The sequence below is a fragment of the Nelumbo nucifera genome, chromosome 7 (genome assembly GCF_055504915.1).
Source record: "Nelumbo nucifera cultivar China Antique chromosome 7, China Antique-T2T, whole genome shotgun sequence".
Classification (NCBI taxonomy): Eukaryota; Viridiplantae; Streptophyta; class Magnoliopsida; order Proteales; family Nelumbonaceae; genus Nelumbo; species Nelumbo nucifera.
Window position 1 is genome coordinate 23,972,731 of NC_142655.1, and position 22,290 is coordinate 23,995,020.

General features: G+C 38.2%; 1 protein-coding gene across 3 annotated transcripts; it reads left to right on the forward strand.

Moving 5' to 3' along the window:
* Nucleotides 1–2,583: 2,583 nt before the first annotated feature.
* Nucleotides 2,584–22,290, forward strand: LOC104593512 (uncharacterized). 3 transcript variants are annotated; one of them, XM_010253396.3, is made up of 6 exons: nt 2,584–3,392; nt 6,017–6,166; nt 9,063–9,206; nt 9,342–9,826; nt 21,060–21,273; nt 21,636–22,290. In XM_010253396.3, the coding sequence occupies exons 1-6, from the start codon at nt 2,915–2,917 to the stop codon at nt 21,656–21,658; spliced, it is 1,494 nt and encodes a 497-aa protein (XP_010251698.1). In that variant the 5' UTR covers nt 2,584–2,914; the 3' UTR covers nt 21,659–22,290. The 3 variants fall into 3 exon arrangements, with proteins under 3 accessions (XP_010251698.1, XP_010251697.1, XP_010251695.1); XM_010253395.3 differs by having other exon boundaries at nt 2,585–3,392; nt 22,039–22,290; XM_010253393.3 differs by having other exon boundaries at nt 2,592–3,392; nt 21,060–22,290.

Below are 22,290 nucleotides of genomic sequence, written 5' to 3' on the forward strand. Positions count from 1 at the left end.
GGTGGTTCGATGGCATTTGAGAAGAGGGAGGAGAGTTTTGTTGGATTTTGGGGAAGGTAGTAGTGAGAGGGAGGGTTTTTGCTAGGGTTGCCAAAGGTTGGAGAGGAGAGGAGGAAGAAGATGGATAGGTTCTGTTGTCAGAGCTTGAGTCCAAGTCTTCAAATTTGGCCCTTCCTTTTTTTTGTAGGTTTATCTTTAGGTTTTTTATTGTTTTTCTTGTTTGAACCAAATGAGGATGGGGTGCTTAGTTTAGTTAGGACTGAATTGGTTTAGTTCAACTAGGCTTGGACCGAGTGGAGGAGGATTAGTTTGGTTTAACAAAATTAGAGAAGGCTAGTTAGGGTTTGAGTGGGAAAGGTTAGGGTTTTATGGTTAGGCTTTCAAAAGAGATGGAGAGATAGGACCCTTTTATACTAATCTAAGGGACCAGTCGAATCTAGATTTTCTTTCATTTTTCTTTTTATTTTTTCTTCATTTTTCTCATTGGCTTAACTTGTTTGACCGAATTAATGCTAGGGGACGGCCTTCCTTGAAAGGCTCCCCCTTTGCCTCCCCCATTAATGTGCAAGGGATGATTTATAACGTAGCTATTGAATTCAGTTGATGAGGATAGTCTATTCTGAATTTTTTTAGATGAAGGGTAAAACAGTCATTTTGAGATCTAAAATTTCATAGATGGTCGATCAAAAGGTTGATGATGGTTTTGACATGGTTTAGATATCTCGAATAGTTCTATCATAGTGGAAATCTTGGATTTGAGGAGTGAGCCAATAATGATCGTCGATTTAAAATCTTTTTAAATGATGTGTAAAAAGGTAATTTTATAATATGAAATTGTATGGATGGTTGATCGAGAGTTGGTGAAGGTTTGGTAGGTCTTAAAGGTCCTAATGATGTATCTGAATGGAGATCTTTGATTAAAAAAATGGTGACCAATAAGGATTGTCTATTTAAAATCTTCTTGAACGAAAGGATAAAATGGGTATTTTTGGGTCTGAAAATTTATTAGATGGTCAATCCATTATTCACATATATATATATATATATATATATATGATCACGTGTATTTTTTTAAAAACACAACTTGCACATTATATATATATATATAACATAGAGGGTGACGATGTATCAGGACAACTTTTGTACTTAATATCAATAAAAATAATATTTTAAAGAAAATTTAAACTTTTTAAAATTAATATCAATTAACGATAAAATCACTGATTGTCTTCTTCTTGTTGCAATTTGTTCACCAGCGCCGCTGCTCGCCGCCGCCTCCGGCAATGTGCGGAGGCAGACGAAACGAACAACGGGAATCGGGAGTATCACACCAACAATCGCCTCCGAGATCATAATTCAGTGACATCCAACAATGGGAATCGGGACTTCATGCTTCTCATCTCAGTCTCAAAATATCCAACCAGACGACCATTAAATCTAACTTACAGAACAGGAAATATAACTCTTGAAATCAGAGTAAATTCCATGCCAGTATCAATTTTAAGTAAAGCAAACCTAACGAATAACAAATCGATAGAACTACTGATTGAAAGGGAATGATACATCAGGATTTGAAACTTCACAGACTTCTTATTCTGAACAGAGTTTAAGCCTTGAACAGAAGAAAAAAAAAGAAAACTAACGCACCATGGGCAAGCAAAAGCATCATCGGAAGAGAAAACAAAAACAGATAAAAAAAGTTGCAGAGAACTGACTGATTCTTTCTAAGAAACTTGTAACAAATATATTAATTCAGAACCGCAAAAGATAAGCACAACTAAAAGAAGATAAATAACTAGTTAACCATAGATTAAGTATGTGAAATACGGTAGAGGTGGGTGTGTTAGAAACTTGACTGAAGCTGGTTCGGCAGGGAGCTTCTTCACTGGCTCCGAAGCCAGCCCAATGCCTATAACTCCTTGGCAGATTTTGGCCTGACTGAGGACGATGTACACGGGAGATTTCAATTAGCTCAGCTCCGAACTGTAGTTTGATGGGAAAGGACGATCCCCTTAACTGTAAATCTCCGTCGAAATCGAAAGGGAGGATGGAAAGGTCAAATTTCCGTCGTTGATAATGTTTCTGGTTAACCGGTGATGAGGACCGAGAACAGAGCTTTCGGGTTAACCAGTGATGAGGGCCGGGAACAAAGCTTTCGTGGATTGTTTACAAAAAAGCCTTGAACGGTGGGGTGAAGAGAGGATAAATGATACAGGAAGAATATGAAATCCAGCGATGGTTGAGATATCAGATATACGCCGGAGTTGTGTGAGAATGCTGGAATAGTACTGCCGTTGGAAGTTCGGTGTTCTCGAAGAAGGTGGTGAACAGGGCTGGTCGAAGGTAGCTGAGGAAGGGGGAGAAAAAATGGGTAGACAGAGAAGTGGCTTTCTTGATCGTTGGAGACGACAGTAGGAGGCAGCTGTCGGAGACGTACCGGAGGCGTATCAGAGGCGGCGGTGAGCGTTTCTGAGTAGAAGATGAACAGGAATTTGCCCTTTTTTTACAAAATTAACTTATTTTTACAATTTTATTAAATATGTTATTTTTATTGATATTAGGGCCCCAAAATTGCCCTTGACCGATGTATTCCCCTAAAAGTCCAATCCAATTATTCAGAGCACATGGGGTTGTCTCCTAAGGCAGTCGGATTAAAACTTATTGTATCCATATTAAATAGAATTGGCATATGCTTCCAGCACTGTGCCAGCAAACCATTAGAGTAGTATACTTGGACAAAAGGGGAAGATGTTGGCTATGTACGGCTGCTGATGCAGTTAGTCGGTCACCTTTGGGATGGGACAGTGTTGAAAGCATTTGTTGGTACCAAGATGCTATCAAGCAGATTCAAATTTAGTATAATATAACTTGTTGGTGTTGTTGTTCTTCTTCTCTAGGCAGCGGAACAAGGAGGATGGACGCCGGAGTAAAACGAGATCTGGTGAGAGCCTCTCACTCTGGCGATTGGGAAGCTGCTGTGCAAATCTTTGACCGGTACCCAGATGCCCTAACTAGTTGGATAAATGAGTACAGTGAGACATCACTGCATATAGCTGCAAATGTTGGACACACACAGTTCGTGTTGAATCTAACGAGGAGACTAGCTTCCCATGACATAGCAAAGACGGATTGGAGCAATCACGTTGCCCTACATGGCGCTGCTGCAGCCGACTGCACAGAGATAGCAAGGGCTATGATGGAAAGGAATGAAACATTGACGGGGTTCATCAACTACCGCGGTGAAACGCCTCTTATTAAAGCTTTTCAGTGTGCTGGCAAGGAAATGGTGGATTTTCTTTACCAGTCTGATAAGGCAAAAGATCCATGCCCTTTTGAAAGGGAAAATATTGGCGTTAGGACGCTAACAAATGCAATTTACTCTGGTTACTTCGGTGAGTAGCTTATTCTATTGTTCATGCTTCTTTACTCACTTGCCCTTCTACCCCATAGTTGATGTTCACTCTTCACTAAAGCTTACAGCTGGTGCAAGAACAAGATTGCCTTGCTCTTGGTTCATATCCTGCACTCAACACTTAGATTTGGATTTTAGGGGAAAAAACCCTGTAATGATTTCGATTTACCCATCTCTAATATACCCATATAAAATCTTAATTTTATGTCTTCATTGTTTATTATATCTAATTATCCATTTTTTCTTGTACAAGGCTTAGGCCTCAAAACGCCTTGAAGTTGAAGCTTATACCTCGCCCTTATGACACCCAACCTTCTGGCCTCCACTTGGAGGTAGCCTTTTAAAACCTTGGTTGCTATGATATCTTGAATTTATTTCGAATGCTGTGTTGGCATTTCATTAGGAGTTAGTTAACATGTGACCACTTTGGTGGCAGATTTTTGCCCAATGTTTTTCAAAATCTGATGGTGGTCTGTAGTATTAAAATAATGCCCCTCTTTCAATTCTGACTTTTGAGCTAAAATACTGAAGATAGTTTCTTCCATTCATTCAAATTGATCCCCCACGTGGGTTGTGGCATTAGTGAACATTAAACGAGGGAGAGAAAAAAACGGAGGGGAGGGGGCGTTATTTTTAACCCCAAACCCATAACGGAGAGAAGAACAGGTGGGGTTCGATCCCAACTATCCTTTACAATTACAACCAATTTCAATGCATAGTGGAGAAAGCTGAGGGTTGAGATACTTCCAACTCCTTCACCAGTTAATGCATCAATTTCAATGATTATACTTTGGAAATCAAGCATATTGGCCAACTTGCAACCCAGAAGTAGGGGTGTTCATGGTTCGGTTTGGGCATTTTTTAGAATCGAATTGGTATTATCGGTTTTGGAAAATCAGTAATCAGAATTAAATCGAAATCAGTCGATTAATCGGTTGACTGGTTCAGTTTGTTGGTTTTTTAATTTTTATAATATATATTATAAAAAATATATAAATATACAATAAAAACTTATAAATATATATAAAACATTATATTTTAAATAATAAATAATAAATAATATATTATAAATATATATTTATATATAATGCATATTTATTAATTTATAATATATAAAATATATATAATATACATTAATATATATAAAAAGTATAGAAATATATATATATATATATATATATATATATATATATATATCGGTCGACTTGGTTAATCACCGGTTTTCTATATTGGTTAATCGAAACCAAATCAATACCTTCGGTTTTTTAAAAACACTAAATCGACCAATTCAGTTAATTGGTTTTTTGATTCAATTTTTTGGATTCTTTTTTTTTTTTGTTTGCTCATCCCTACCCAGAAGAATGGTCCTGGATTTAGCATCTTCCACTAAACTTGTATATGTATTCAGATTTCTGCTACGGCAATTGTCCCAGATTGATTTATGGCTACTGCTACTAATCCAAATTTATTCGACTCAGAGATGAAACTGGCATCACAACCATTGCAATCCATATACATCCTAGGTGGGAATTTAAGAGGGAAATGGAGTTGGGGGGTGGGGGTGCTTGGGAGAGAGACTTCTACATGCAGCTATTGAAAAGTTGCAGACTAGGCTACCACCCTCGAAGGTTGCTCAACTTCCCACCTACAAAACAAACTTGTTAAGAGACTCCCAAAGGTTCCAGCATAAAAGAGACTGACATGCCCAAATACTTTCCCAGTCATGCTCTGAATTGCTAATGAGTTAATCCAGTCGCTAAAGTGTGGGACTTGAATGAAATCTCAATGGATTGATGAGGGTCCCAACTCCCAGGCAGCAATGAATAGGACTGGATTCAAGCCAGACCGAGTTCGAATAGTAAGCTATTCGAACTCGCTTCATCAAGACAGTATGTGGCTCAAGCTGAAGACTTGAGCTCGAGTTTGGCTTGAGTCAAAAGCTCATGAGCTCGAGTTCAGTTTGGTTTGAACTCGATTACGAGTCTAATGCTTTATAAAAATAAAAAATTATATATTAAATTTTTTTATTTGATATTTAAAAAAAATATTAATTTTAATAATTAGTTATTATTATTATATATAAAAATAAAAGTATTATATATATGCATATATGTACATATATAAAAAAATTCGATTAAATTTGCAAGCCTTACAAGTCAAGTTTTATTAGGTTCGAGCTTGGCTAAAAGCTCGATTTAACTCAAGTCAAGTTTTAAACCTAAATCGAGCTTTGAATAACTCAAGAAAAACTCAATTCCTTACCACCCCTAGCAATGAAGAAGCAGGTGACGGACACCTTTCACCATTCCATCACACCGAAGGCACCAAGGGTCCCAGTCGATTCACAATGAGACAAAGCCCCGTTCCATTTTTAGAGAATTTCCAGATTAGCTTAGCATCATCCTCATCTGAGCAATTGCTCTTTGGAGAATAATTGATTTAGAAGTTGGATATTCCATCTTCTAGCTAGCTAGGGTGAGTCAACCTACCACTAATCAAATGGATTTTTTTTCAAAATAAATAGAAAAATATTAATAAAGTCGTAAATAACCTGATTATTGTATTCATGATGATCTAATTGCCTTTCTTGTTCATGCTTGCTAGACGAGGCTTTGTATTTGGTCGACAATTTCCCTCACCTACTCGTCGGCTTTGATGAAAAGGACAATACTGCCCTTCTTGCCTTGGCCAAGAAACCATCCGTATTCAAAAGTTCGAGTCGGCTTGGATTTCTGGAAGGCATCATTTATTCATGTAAGTTTTTCTTTCACATGTATCATCCTTCAGGGTAAATTTGTACTCTGGTCCACTTTTGCCTGTGTGATAATATTATATTTATACATTGACAAATGATCAAAAAAACATTTTCCAATGCATATTTACATTGATAATACAATGTAAAAGTACATCAATAAAAAAGAAATTAATTAGCATTCAAGTGGGTTTTTTATAAAAAAAAAGACATATACTTTACTGGAAGTAGTGTTTGCATCCATTATAGCTAAAAAGTCTGTTTGGTAAGAAGATAAATTTGTTAGTGCAAAACTAATCAAACTTTGCAATTTATATGGACCGTTTTACACTACATATTTGCATTCACACTTACTTGCATCGTTTCCAAACACTGCCTTAGGTTCTGTTTGAGAAGAATGCAAATGCAAATATATAAATGTCAAATACAAGATTTACAAATATAAAATACAAGTCTTATACTGTATATATTTGTATTTGTAAACTAAGCCTATGGGAAGAGTACAAAGTATAAATGTGTACACTGCAAACAAAATACAAGGTTCTATATATTTATATTTATATTGATAAGTTTCCCAAACTAAGCCTAAGTTTTTTTTTTTCCAAATAATCAATTCTTAGAATGAATTATTTATTTCTAAATAACATTACTAACAAAAGGTGAAATGCCCAACTCTAAATGTAAGATAAGAATGATTGCGAGCAAAAAAACAATGTATTATAGTGATTTTAAGTATGAATATAAACAGTAGCAAGAACAACTATAACAAATAACACAGAATTTATAAAGGTAAGGCTACTCTCAAGCCTATGCACCAGACCATGTAAAATTATCGAATAACTTCACAAGTATTATTCAAACTTTCTTGTGTTCTATCCTAGAACACAATAGTCACAAAAGCTAGAAACTTACTATACCTACTTGAACCGAAGTAACATGAAGTATGGAGTCGTCACCTAAATTATTAAATTGAAATTTAGAAAAACTCAGATAAAAGATTTTTTTAGTGAATTATTGCTCAATGGGGATGAGATTCTCTGGATTCAAAGACCAAAGTACAATACTAGAAGGTGTTAAGCACCCTAGACAATTCAAAAAAGTGCTAAGGTCCCAAGGAAAATTTTTATAATATTTGGATTTCGATTAAAATATTCTTGATTATTTTCTTGTCTTTAGTCTGAATTAATTTGGTAGATCTGATTTTGTTTGTCTTATTTAATTTATCTATTTATTTTGTAGTATTTATAGTCCTTATTAGTACTCCCCAGTTAGATTAGTTTTATTAGCTTTTTGCTAAATAAAGTCTGACAAACACCATAAAGAAATTTAAGCTGAATGCAGGGTGTTTGAAGAAATGCCATAATGAGATTAGCTTTATTACCACTGTTAATTTTTCAAAAGGTATTTCACATTTGCAAGCCTATAGTTCAATGAGTTTGGAGGACTATTTGTGTAGCAAATGGATGTCATGTTCCAACTAATCCTCTGATTGTGATTAGTTGTGTAAGATTTCAAAGCGAAGCTTACTACTTGTAATGGCGGTTGGCTTTATCAGAGCTGCCAACAAATTATATAAAATTCAAAAGATGTATATTTTAATTCGATCCGTTGAGAATATGAAATATCTGAATTTAATTCAAATTCAAATTCCATTTGCTTATGTTCCAGATATCTATTTCCAATCCAATTACATGAATGGTTGTATTTAAAGTTTAAATTATATGATATTAGCAAAATATTTTGGTTTCACAATTATAGGTTAGACAGGAAGTCAAAATAGATTTTTTTTTTAAATGACAGATGCATATGTTCTAAGCACTGGAAGGAGTGGATTGATGTATATTTTGTAAAGCTGTTGATAACGCTGCTATAGAAGAGTTACCTAGTTTGCACCTAAGACTCTTATCTGAGCTTGTGCTGGAAATTTTAACAGATAATTTTAGGTCTGGATTTAACTTGAATTAGTTTGACTGATTTTTGGTTAACCTGAGCCACTAAATTAAGGAGCTGTTTGATAATGTTGAAGTGGCTGAAAGTAGGGTGTCAATTGGACTGGATTTGGTCCAATCCGATCTAGTCCAATGTAAGTCCATTATAACTGGACCAGGTCCAATCCAATCCAATGAATATTTTAGACCATTTTGGACTGGTCCGATTCAATGTCTGGACTATCTAATCTGTTCAAATTCATTTTGATTTAGATTGGTTTCAATCTAAACCTGGCCCATCAATGGACCAAAATATTGACTTTAATCCAACCTAATCCATTGTAAATTTATTGCAGTCGGACCAGGTCCAATCCAATTTAATATATATTTTGGACCAGATTGATCCAATCTAATATGCCTTGTTGATCTGTCCAATCTGTCCAAATTGATTTTGGACTGGATGGGGTCCAATCCAAAACCTGTCCACTGACACCCTTAGCTCAATGAGATGATTTATTACTTTGTTACTCATAAAAGAAGAAACATATCTTAGAGTTATAATTGTTTTGCATATTGGATTTACTCAAAGATGTAGGATTTGGGATTGTTCATTTTTTACCAATGTTTATATGATTGATAAAGAAGTTGGGTTCATGTCTTAATGGACATTCTAACATTCCAGCTTTCTTGAATAGAAGAGATAAGGATTTGAGACTGTTCATTTTTTATCAACATTTAGATGATTGATAAAAAAAAATTAGATAACAATTAAAGATTATTTGTGTCTTTTTAAATACTACTTAGTTAATTGGCACGTTTTGAAAATTTAGGCACTAAATTGTCGGATTTTAAAGTTAAAAACACCAAAATAGCACTAGTACTGATCGAAAATTTCACTTTTTTTTATTATTATGTGTTTTTTCATTACGAAAATAATTCCGAATATGTTTGAACTTTCTTGTTGTTGAAGGTATTCATTTGGAACAAGCTCATGACAGAACTCCAAATGGAACAACTCAAAATGCCATTGGAAGTAATACTCAAAACCCTACAACTGGAACCTCAGCTATGCCGAATCTAGTCCGGTTCCTTCAGAAAGCCCTCATCAACAGAGGTCTGAAACTTGAAACCAGTCAAATACTTTTAAGAACAATAAGTAGGAATTAATTCTAATATCGTGTCTGCAAATACCATATGCGTCTTCTCACATCGGAAACACCTCCTCAATCCTCACTTTGTGCTTTTACAGTTGCAATTATCAAGAGGGTATATAACAAAAAGCTGATGCATAAGCAGAGCGTTGAACTAGTGAAACGCATTTGCGAACAGCTTGAAGACATATCTGCTCAGATCGAAGACGGACGCATAGAGAATATGGAGGCTCCCTTCTATCAAGTTCGCGGCGCAATGCACCTTGCTGCGGAGAATGGAATTGAGGAGTTGATAATCGAGTGTCTTAATCATTTTCCTGGTCAGGTGTGGTATGTACTTGATGATCAGCATTGCCGATATCATAAGAGAGCTTCATATCAGGGTACCCCATTTCATACGGCAATTGTGTATCGCCAAGAAAAGATTTTCAATCTTATACACCGAACAGGTGGATTTAAGAAGATGTTGTCCTTTTATGGTTCTAATATGTTGCATCTAGTAGCAAAATTGGCACCTTCCTCTCGAATTAATTGTGTTTCTGGTGCTGCTCTGCAAATGCAACGAGAACTCCAATGGTTCAAGGTAATATTCCTTCTCACTACTATCTCCCTAGTTTGTTGTGTCTATTGAGGAAGATAGGGGGCATACCAAAAACGTAACGGAACTAGACGAAAGAAAGAATCATTTTTCTTCTCTAGTTAACTGCTTCTACCTATTGAATAGAGTGAACTACTTTTTCTTCTTTTCATCATCTCCCCCTTCACCACTTCTCCAACTTGTCCAAGATTTCTCGCAAATTTTCTCATCATGTACTCCATTTGTAGTCCTTGTATATTCTTTTACAATCCACACAAACTCAACTCGAGAAACAATTTTATCTCTCATTCAGTGCTAAAACAGACCCAAAGAACATCAACCATTACAGGCTTAACAATTATTTCCTTAGAAGATTTTCACATGTATCTTGATGTTTTCAATAACCCCATGGAGAGATTTAATCTCTTCTCTAACATAACTCTAGCAAAGATATTTCCTTAGAATTTAACCATTATTTCCTTAGAATTTTTCCACATCTTGATTTTTTCAATAACCCCACGGAGATTTAATCTCTTCTCTAACAGAACTCTAGAAAAGATATATACTTCTACACAGTTTCTTCTGCATAGTTTTCTGATTAAACATAACCATGGTTAGCCCTACATACACTAGTAAGACACCTCCCTACCTCAACCAAGCTTCCAGATACACTATCGGTTACTCTTGGTAGGCCATTTTTTCAGAAATTGAAACAACACAATGTAAATCCCTTAAGAGAGCACTCCACCTGAATGAGACCATCTTCTCTTGGTTGATTTTTTCATATAGTATCGGCCTCAATAACTACAATATGATTTTCCCAGCTATAAGATGGACCATGAAGACCATAACAAATGTTAATTTTATGCTTGTCTGATTTACAATACGTTCACTTCCTAAAATCACCATGTCCTCATCTTCCATGACCTCTCCTAGCTCTCAACCACCATCACGTCATATGATTCATAATTTGAGGAGTATGACCTCTACTCCTATTTAAACTAGATCATATTTTGTCTTTAGACCAACAAAAATCTAACAACATCTAAGTCTCGTAGTCGTCGTTGTTCTTGTTGTTGTTGTGCTTTTAGGTCTACATTAAGGGGCTAATATACATTCACTTCATTGCAAAGGATTGTAGGGATGAATAGTAGTCCTTTATACTCTTGTTACCTTGATAGAGTAGGAAGTTGTCTTGGTACAATTATATACACCACTCACCTCATAATTTGACAAGGAAATAAATGTTGGGCATGCTCCCTATATCTTTTGTAGTATATGTGATAATATGACCACAAGGTTGATACTAATCCTAGGGTGCATTCTATTCCATAGCCATTTCTTAATGTGTGCATTTTCTTGAACTCATTCATTGTATATAAGAAGGCAGCTATGGGTTATTGGTCGTAAGGTATTGAAGCTTTTCCTTGATTGTTGAATGTTAGAACAACAGAAGTGTGGTGGTAAAAATTAAAGGAAAGGCAAAAATCTGTATAAGAAAAGTTGAAGAAAGAATGAAGATAAGAAGATGAAAAGCCAAACTTCCACTTCTAGGTTTTACAAGTCTAGAACATTTACCACTCTTACTTTTCAACACTCCCTTTTAACTTGTAATTTTCATTAGAGATCTAAAATGCACAAACCTTTCTGAAACTGGAGGCATGGTGAAGAGGTGTTCAGTCTTGATGAACTTCAAGTTAATTTCTCCTTCTTAGTTGATTCTTTGATGAAATGGTGTCTCAGTTCAATATGCTTTGTTCTTCTATAGAAAACTGGGTTTTTGGTCATTACAATAGCTATTGTCATAATAGATTGTAGTTGGGCCATTTTGCACAAATTGAAGGTCTTCTCAAAGTCTTCTAAGCCAAATTGCTTCACAAGTTGCACGAACGGCTGAAATGTATTATGCTTTAATTGAAGAGAGTGCCACAGTATTTTGCTTCTTGGGTGACCAAGAAATCATTTTATTTTCCAAGGAAAAAATATATCCAATTGTGTTTTTTCGATCATCTATGGAACGAATCCAATCACTATCTGAAAATCCAACCAACTTGCAGTCATTTTCACTTTCATATTTCAACCCAAGTTCTTAGTTCCTTTCACATTTCTAAGTATTCTCTTTGTTGCTCCAAAATGAACTTTACTTGGCTTGTTCAGGTATCTTGAAATAATGCTTACAACAAGCACAATATCTTGCCTTATGTTGGTGAGATAAATCAAAGAGCCGACAAGTCTTCTATAAATTGATGCATCTACCAATTCAGCTCCATCTTCCTACCTTTGACAACATTTCATTGATAGCCATAGGAATAGTTAGGGGTTTATAAATTAACATATGAAATCTTTTTAATAAATCATCAGCATACTTCTCTTGGGACATAAAAATTTCACATTTTCTTTGATTCACTTGAATCCCAAGTATTAACCCCAAATCAGTCATCTCTTATTCCTTGGTCATTGCTAATTTGAATTCATTCAACAATTTTGAGTTGTTACTTGTATAAATCACATCGTTAACATAAAGACAAACAAGAATAAATTCATGCATATCTTCCTTCTTGACATAGAGTAATCGCTCATTTAGACTTTTTTCAAATCCATTTTTATAAAAGTATTTATCAAATTTTCCATTCTATGCCCAAAGTGCTTGCTTTAAGCAATTTAAATCTTATCCTCTTTTTTCCTCTTCTAAATCTCCATTTGGGAAAGTTGATTTCACATCAAACTAGAACCCTTGCAGTTTCAATTGAGTAGCAAGTGTAAGCATTGTTCTAATTGTTTCTATTCTTTCCACTAGTGCAAATGTTTCATGGAAATCTACCCCAGGCTAGTGGGTATAGCCTTTGGCCACTAACGTTGCTTTGTGCTTTTGGATTAAGTCATCTTCATTAATCTATTTTGTAAACCCATTCCAGCCCAATTACTTCTTTTTCTTTGGATTTGTTAACCAATTCCTATGTCTTATTCTTCTTAATCATTTCAATTTCTTCATTCATAACTTTCACCCAAACTTCTTCTTTTGAAGCTTCTTCAAACTTTTGTTGCTCTAGTGTAAGAAATGCAACATCACAAGAATCAAAGATTTCTTGAAGTAAATGTACATTTCTTGGTGGAGTATCCAAATTTATATCACTTGGACTTGCTTGCCATGGATCTTAGATTCTTGAACTTGAGGGATCCATTCTTAGACTAAAACTTGTTAGACTTGATCTTTTTGTATTTGTTGGCCTTACAATTTGTGTAGTTGTTTCATACTCATGATCATTAGGCATTACTTCTTCATCTTCTATGCCCCTTCTTCATCAAATATCACATCTCTTAAAATTATCAACTCATTTGTAGTTGGATTCAGCAACCAATAACCTTTAGATTCATCACTATAGCCAAGGAAAATATATTTCTTGCCTTTGCCATCAAAATTCTCTCTTTTTTGAAGAAATGTAAGTATAAGCAATGCAGCCAAACACTTTGAATCAGCTAACAATAGACTTCTTTTGTGCCATGCTTCAAACGATGCTTTGTTTTGCATGACTTTGGTGGGAGAATAATTTAATATATGGACAATAGAATAAACTGCTTCAGCCTAGAAGCTTTTGGGAAGGTTTTTACTATGCATCATGCTTCATACGCCATTTTATTGTGGGGCATGTCTTACTGTCAACTCTCTTTTGGTGTCTTGTTTTTCACAATAGCTTTGAATTGAACAAAAGTAGGCAATGTTTGTGATTTTTTCGTCAAAATTTTCAATTTGTGGTCACTTTGCTTCTCAACAAAAGCTTTGAATTGAATAAAAGTAAGTAATGTTTGTGATTTTGCATCTAAGAAATATACCCAAACAATTCTAGTAAAATCATCAATAAATAGAAGGAAATACCTCTTGTTGTTGAAGGAAGGTATCCTCATGGTGCCTTTGAATACCATGATCTCTTTGAAAATTGTAGCCTATGATGCTTCCCATAGACGCAATATTCACATATTTTATGTTCTCTACCAATTTGAGAAAGTCCAATCACCATATTCTTGTTATTTAACAATGAGAGACTTTTGAAATTCAAATGCCCATGTTTAGGTGCCTGTTGAGACCCAAACACTCCCTCCAGAACCCACTAGGGGAGTGGAGCAGGCCACCACCTATCAGTCATTCACAAGAAGATAGAGGAGACAGGCGACAGAGCCCCAGAATTAGTTACACTCAGAGTTGGTTACTCTGCCGCCTGAAGATATTCTACCCATGTTATCTGCCAGAGTTAGTTATCCAGAAATCAGAGGATATTCCCTCTGATATTATACCTGTAGGTCAGCTATATAAGGCCATCATCATATAATGAAAGCAATGAATGATTCTCCCTTAATTTTCTTCTCCCTGAGTCCAGTTTATTCCTTCCCTCCCTTATCTCTTTTCTCTCCATCATCTGTTTCAGGAGGTCAAGCCTCCCTCGAAGAGGTTTCCGAGGTGAGCGGAAACTCACCAAGTTGGTATCAGAGCGAGGTTGCAGACCAGCTATGCCGCAGACAAGATCCTCTACCATGGAAGATAGAGTCGACCAACTTGAGATTGGGTTCCACCAGGTATTGAACGAACTCAGGGATCTCAAGGTGGTCATCTCTAACCTCGCCTCCCAACAACAATCCGGCGAAACCAGTCATCCAGCAGGGGCTGACGCCTCTATTTCCGGTAGCCAAGGAACTGGGGGTTACCCCGCCGGAAAGGTTACTAAAATCAATTTTCCCAACTATTCCGGTGGAGATCCCATTCCTTGGATTTTCAAAGCAGAGAGATTCTTCGAGTACCATGAAACCCCTGCACACCAGCGCGTCGCCATCACCTCCATTCACCTAGAAGGAGACACTATTCTCTAGCTCCAGTGGTATTGACAAACCCATCCTCGGGTAACTTGGGCGGAGTTCACAGAAATCCCTGTGCATCCGTTTTGGGCCGACGACGTTCGTGGATTACGACGAACTCCTCACTCGACTAAAACAGACTGGGACGATAGCAGACTACCAGCTCGAGTTCGAAAGAATGGTGACCAGGGTACATGGATGGCCGGAGAAGGCCTTGGTAGGGTGTTTCGTGGGAGGTCTCAGAGAAGACATCCGCCTGGAAGTGAGAGCTCTTCGACCAGCGACAGTCATGGCCGCGGTGGGTATGGCTCGCTTGCAAGAAGAGAAGATTGATAGTATGCGCAGAACTAGCAAGCCATCCTACTCGAATGTGAGGGCTCCCTAGCGGGCCGAACAGCAACCCATGAAACAAGTTGGGGATTCTCAGAAGCCCATTTTTCCCAGGCCCACTGTGCCCTTCAAGCGCCTCTCGTGGGCTGAGATGCAGGCCCGACGCGAGAAGGGCCTCTGTTACAATTGTGATGACAAGTTTGGACCGGGCCATAAGTGCAGAGTCTAGCGAGTGTTTCTCCTTCAGACAGAGGAAGAACCAGAAGAAAACGTAGAAGACTGTGAACTGATCTCAGTTGAACATGAACCTGTTGGAGCTGAGATCTCCTTACACGCCCTCATGAGCCTCAACCCTCTTCAGTCCATGCGAGTAGAAGGTTGGTGGGCCGATCTGTGATGATCTTGATTGACAGTGGCTCTACCCTGAATTTCATCACTTGCTGATTAGCAAGGCAACTAGGTATGTCTATACAACCCACTCCACTCTTTTCAATCTATGTGGCTAATGGAAGTCAGATGTCATGTGATGGTGTGTGCAAGAAGGAAAAGATCCTTATACAAGGCCACTATTTCGTGGTATATCTCCACCCATTGGACTTCTCAGGGGCTGATATTATTCTGGGAATTCATTGGTTACGTGGCCTAGGGCCTGCACTGTGTGATTGGGCCAAAATGACAATGGACTTTTATCAAGATGGACAGACTTGCCATCTACAAGGGGTGCGGCCTCTAAGTCCCCAAGGTGATATTGTAGCTTCCCTGTTACGGGCCTCCAAGGATACTGGACAGCCCTTATTTATGCACTTAGGCATGCAGCCCATGGTTCCAACTTTAAACAATCAAGGCTGTGACCAACCCACGGAAGCCCAACACGAGGCACTACGATCGATACTCGATCAGTTTGGTGATGTGTTCAAGGAACCAAGCCAATTACCTCCACCCCGGGCCCATGACCATCAGATACCCCTCTTATCAAATTCTAAACCGGCCAATGTGAGGCCATATAGATACCCCTATTTCCAGAAGCTAGAAATTGAGAAGGCGGTAAGAGAGCTAATGAACAAAGGGCATATACAGACAAGCACCAGCCCTTTTTCATCCCCTGTACTCCTAGTAAAAAAGAAGGATGGTAGTTGGCGGTTTTGTGTAGATTATCGGGCCCTGAATCGGATTACAGTGAAGGACAAGTTCCCGATACCCCTCATTGATGAACTGTTGGACGAGTTAGGAGAAGCACAGGTGTTCTCCAAACTGGACCTGCAATCCGGGTATCATCAGATCCGGGTTCACCAGGCCGACATCCATAAGACAGCCTTCAGAACCCATGATGGCTATTATGAGTTTCTAGTTATGTCGTTTGGGCTCACAAACGTCCCCTCCACCTTCCAGGCCCTCATGAATGACATTTTCAGGCCTTTCTTAAGGCAATTTATTTTAGTATTCTTCGATGACATTCTGGTTTACAGCAAGGATTGGGGCACCCATATGGAACATCTGAGACTTACCCTCACCACTCTAAGGGAACATCAGTTACATGCCAAAATGACCAAGTGTTCTTTTGGACAAAAACAGATACAATACTTAGGCCACGTGGTTGCAGCAGGGTGGGTCATGGCAGACCCAGAAAAGATAGATGCCATCCAAAAATGGCCCAAGCCCAAGCCCACTATTGTATGGGCTCATGGCCGCCCCTCTAACGCGTCTGTTGAAGAAGGATTCTTTTAGCTGGGCTGATGAGGCTCAATGGGCCTTTGAAGACTTGAAGACAGCAATTTCGAGCCCTTCAATCCTTACTCTTCTGGATTTCACCCAGCCCTTTGAGATTGAGTGTGATGCCTCAGGTGCAGGGGTGGGGGCCGTCTTGATGCAGAAGGGACAGCCCATTGCTTACTTCAGCAAGGCCTTATCAGCCGCCCACCAGAACCAATCCACTTATGTCAAGGAGATGATGGCAGTGGTAATGGCAGTCCAAAAATGGCGTACATACCTGTTGGGACGCCAATTTATCATAAGGTCAGACCAACGAAGTCTGAAGTATATAGCAGAACAAAGAGTGCACACCCTGGAGCAGCAAAAGTGGCTTAGTAAACTGATGGGCTTCGACTACCGAATAGAGTATAAACCTGGGCCCGCCAACAGGGTAGCTGATGCCTTATCGAGGGTAGAGGAGCTGGCCCAACTAACCTACTCTCAGCCCAGTTTTCCCTTGTTTGAAGCCATACGTCAAGAAGCAAGGTCTGATCCGCAGCTACAGGACATTAGGGAAAAATTGAGGCAGAACCCTTCCCAGGTTGCAGGGTACCAAATTGTGGGACCAGACCTCTTCTTTAAGGGACGATTCGTGATTGCTCCAAATTCCAGCCACAAAACTGAACTATTGAAGTTGTTTCATGATTCCTCTTTGGGAGGACATTCAGGAGTGCTAAGGACTCTAAAGAGGCTCAGCAGCCACTACCATTGGGTAGGAATGCGCAAGGACGTGTTACACTATGTATCCGAATGCCAGACCTGTCAATAGCAGATATACTCCTCACAGTCTCCCGCGGGCCTCCTGCAACCCCTCAAGATTCCAGAGCAAGTATGGGAAGACCTCTCCATGGACTTCATCACCGGACTTCCCCGTTCTTTAGGGAAGGAAGTTATCATGGTAGTAGTTGACCGTCTCACCAAGTATAGCCATTTCTCTGCCCTGCCTCACCCTTACACCGCAGCAACGGTGGCTGACATCTTCATATGGGACGTCGCAAAATTGCATGGGACACCAAGATCCATTGTCTCAGACCGTGACCCTGCCTTCCTGAGTTCATTCTGGAAGGAATACTTCCGATTGCAAGGAACCCAACTGCACCCATCCACAAGTTACCACCCCCAGATGGATGGACAGACTGAAGTTCTTAATCGGTGCTTAGAAGCCTACCTGAGGTGCTTCATAGGGGAGAAGCCCAAATAGTGGGCTCACTGGCTTCCGTGGGCAAAATATTAGTACAACACAACTTATCAGTCAATAGCAGGAATGACACCCTTCAAGGCTCTATATGGCAAAGAACCTCTTCCCATATTACCTTATGAATTTGGGTCGGCTAAGGTGACAGAAGTAGAGACTCGCCTACTGGCAAGAGATGAGATCCTTAGACTGCTCAAGGCCAATTTGACTAAAGCCCAGCAAAAGATGAAGGCCTATTATGACTCTCACCACCGCCCACTAGAGTTTCAGGTAGGTAATTTTGTCTACCTTAAGCTCCAACCTTACCGCCAGGTCTCAATGATGAGACGGGCTTGGCACAAGCTAGCTCCCAGATATTATGGGCCCTATAAGGTGCTGGAGAGAGTGGGCCTTGTTGCTTACAGATTGGACCTCCCTACTACCTCGAAGCTACACTCGGTGTTTCACATCTCACTTCTCAAGAAAGCTGTGGGGAATCATACCCCTATCTCACCCAACTTACCCCAATTTACAGATGAAGGGGACATTTATACGGAGCCTATCAAGATTGTGGATTTTCGATGGGTTCGACGAGGAGGGCAGGTTGTGCCAGAAGCCAAGGTTGAATGGGCCGGACTGCCTCCAGAAGAGGCCACATGGGAACCTTATCTAAGGCTGAATGAGAGGTTTCCCAACCTAGACCTTGAGGGCAAGGTCAGTGCTAAAGGGGGAGGAGCTGTTGAGACCCAAACACTCCCTCCAGAACCCACTAGGGGAGTGGAGTAGGCCACCACCTATCAGCCATTCACAAGAAGACAGAGGAGACAGGCGACAGAGCCCCAAAATTAGTTACACTCAGAGTTGGTTACTCTGCCGCCTAAAGATATTCCACCCATGTTATCTGCCAGAGTTAGTTATCCAGAAATCAGAGGATATTCCCTCTGATATTACACCTATAGGCCAGCTATACAAGGCCATCATCATATAATGAAAGCAATGAATGATTCTCCCTTAATTTTCTTCTCCCTGAGTCCAGTTTATTCCTTCCCTCCGTTCTCTCTTTTCTCTCCATCTTCTGTTTCAGGAGGTCAAGCCTCCCTCAAAGAGGTTTCCGAGGTGAGCGGAAACTCACCAGTGCCATAACATTGATACATCCATATTCTCACTTTTCAGCCCATAATTCACATCATAGGACATGGTTAATAGAAACACTTTGTTTGTTGCCATTTTTACTCTAATAATGATTTGGCCGTTTTTGCTATTAGTTATTACACATTCTCCATTGCCAAAGTGCACATTATAACATTTTTGTAAGTTGTCCAAAACTAAGCAAATTTTGAGTCAAATTAGGAATGTATAGAACATTATAAATGAGTTTAGAATTACTTTGCTTAGTTTGGGCTGAAACAACACCCTTTCCTTTAACACTTTGGAGTTTTCCATCTTCAAGCTTCACTTGAGAATTAACATGTTCATTCAATTCAAGAAAACATTCTTTATTTCCTGTCATGTGATTATTACAACCACTATTCAAATACCAAATTTCTTTTGACTCTTGTTGGGTATTCATACACGAGTAAAATAGATGATTTCTAAATCATCGTTTTTAGTATAGTGGGCTTGTTCTTTTTACTTAAATCTGCAATCTTTTGGGGCATGTATATGATTTTTACATCTAAAATAGAAATCTTGGGGCAAATAGTTGTCCATCTTGCAAATAAAATAACCAGTATTTTGCATTTCACATCTTCCTCTTTCATATGATCCACCTCTTCCATTATTTTGGTATATATCCTTCCTATAGCTTGATATGGTCATTCTTTTTCACCTTCATTCTTTTTCTTTCCTACAATGGTGAGCTTGGACTTAAAACTTGCTCTAATGAAGAAGTTGAAAAATTTTCCATTCTCCTCATGAATTTCAAATGAACTCATTAACTCATGCATGGATAGTTTAGTCAAATCTTTAGAATCTTCAATGGCAATCACCACATGATGAAATTTAATCAGTAAACTCCTCAAAACCTTTTTTACAATTTTTTCATCTGAAATAACATCTCCATACATTCTGGTTTGATTTACAATACCAGAAACTCTAGAAAAAAAAAACTCCTGAACCGATTCACTTTCTTTCATCATAATATTATCAAAATCTCTCCAAAAAGTTTGAAGTTTTATTGATATTACCTTTTTTGTGCCCTAAAATTCCTTCCTGAGGATATCCCATGCTTCATTTGAGCTTTTGGCAACCATGATTCTTGAAAATATTGTTTTACTTATTCCTTGCTAAATATGGTATAGAGCCCTAGCGTCATCTTTTCTATTTTCTTTGTACTCCTTGTCTTTAATCCATATTGTAAGTTGCTCACGATTATCTAATTCTTTGTATCCTTCTTCTACTAACTCCCAAATCTCTTTGGAGATTAACAATGTTTTCATTTGTGTGCTCTAAAAATCGTAGTTTTCTCCATAAAAAAATAGGACGTGGTAATTTTTGAAAATGATATAAAACAGAGCTGTTGGAAGTTGATGCCATGAAGGATTTTAGTTTTAGATTTGAATGGTTGAATGAATCTTTTACTCTGATACCAAATGTTTGTTAGAGCAATGAAAGTATGGTGGTAAAAATCAAAGGAAAGACAAAAAACGGTAAAGGAAAAGTTGGAGAAATCATTGATCTAAAATACTCAACCAGACATTAGCCACATATATATACTACTGCACCATACCCATGGAAGAACCATTATTCATTGAAATTGCACATAATTCAGACTTGAGTACTATGGACATGGTACCATCGCCCTCTATGATATTATCACTTAAAGGGCCGTATATATACCATCACAAAACCACCATGTGGTGAACAAAAAGATTTCAGACGTGTGAATAAGGGTTTAATGGAATATTAACAAAGGGTGGAGAAAGAGAATAGATTGCTCACTTTTCAATGCTACCATGACCCTGGTTTCATTTTATAGGGCAGAGAGAGTCAGAGAGAGGAGCAATCACAGTTGTAGATAGAAATACAATCAGTTCGGTGAATCTAACAAGCATACATTCAATATTTGTATTCATCTAAAATAATAAGTACAATTAGATAAATATTCCAAATGACACTAATTGTAACTTCTTTAATTTGTAGGAAATAGAGAAGTTTGTGTCCCCGCATTGTAAAGAAGAAACAAATAATGAAGGAAAAACACCCAGAGCTGCATTCGGCGAGGAGCACATGGATTTGGTTGAAAAGGGAGAGAAATGGATGAAGGACACAGCAACATCATGTATGATTGTGGCCACACTCATTGCGACAGTGGTTTTTGCAGCTGCTTTTACCGTGCCAGGAGGCAATATTGATGGTAAAGGGACTCCCATCTTCTTAGAGGAAACCTCTTTCATGATTTTCTTAATATCAGATACAATAGCACTCTTCTCCTCCATTACTTCAGTGCTAATGTTCTTGGCAATCTTAACTGCACGATATGCAGTAGACGATTTCTTGGAATCGTTGCCCAAGAAATTGATTATTGGACTCGCTACCCTTTTCATCTCAATTGCTGGTATGGTCATAGCATTCAGCTCAGCACTTTTCATCATTCTCGGAGATCAAAAGAAACGGCTTATCACTCCAATTATTTTATTTGCTTGTCTTCCAGTAACATCATTTGGGCTGTTGGAATTTCCACTCTTCATTGAAATAATTTTTTCTACCTATGGGCAGGGAATTTTCCACCGGAAATGTGATCATTTAATCTTCAGGTCCTAGCTAGCTCCATGGACATACAACACATCTTACCATTTCTTTCATTTTCATGTCTACCTTCGTCCACCTTTGGACATAGGATTTGAAAAACAATAGCAGAATAGTAACAAAGATAAAAAGCAAATAAGACTCTGCAAATAGAAGATCAATTGGAAGCAAATGGATCTTCAAAAAGAAATTAAAAGTAGATGGTTCTATAGAAAAAGTTTTGCCCAATTCGGATTTTATTATCAGCTTTGTGAAGTCCAAGGTTGTGTTCAAGTGTATGTTGCTGGATTCATCAAGAAAAGTGGAGTTATTCTTTATTTGCAGAATCTTATTTGCTTTTTATCTTTGTTACTATTCTGCTATTGTTTTTCAGGATTTCTATTTCATATGGAATTTCTGTAACGTCAAGTATGGTCCATGCAAAATTTCTTCTCCCCAGCTAAACATGACCAGTGGTGTGGAGAGTAATTACAGTTCATGAACTGCATGTTTGCAAAACAATCCATTTGCAGTTCAATTGGCATTCCTCTTCTGGTGTATATCTTGGCCTGCTTCCTTATGGGTGTTGAATTCTTTTACATTTCTATTTTTTGATAGAGAATGAATGTTGGAATTCATGGAGCAA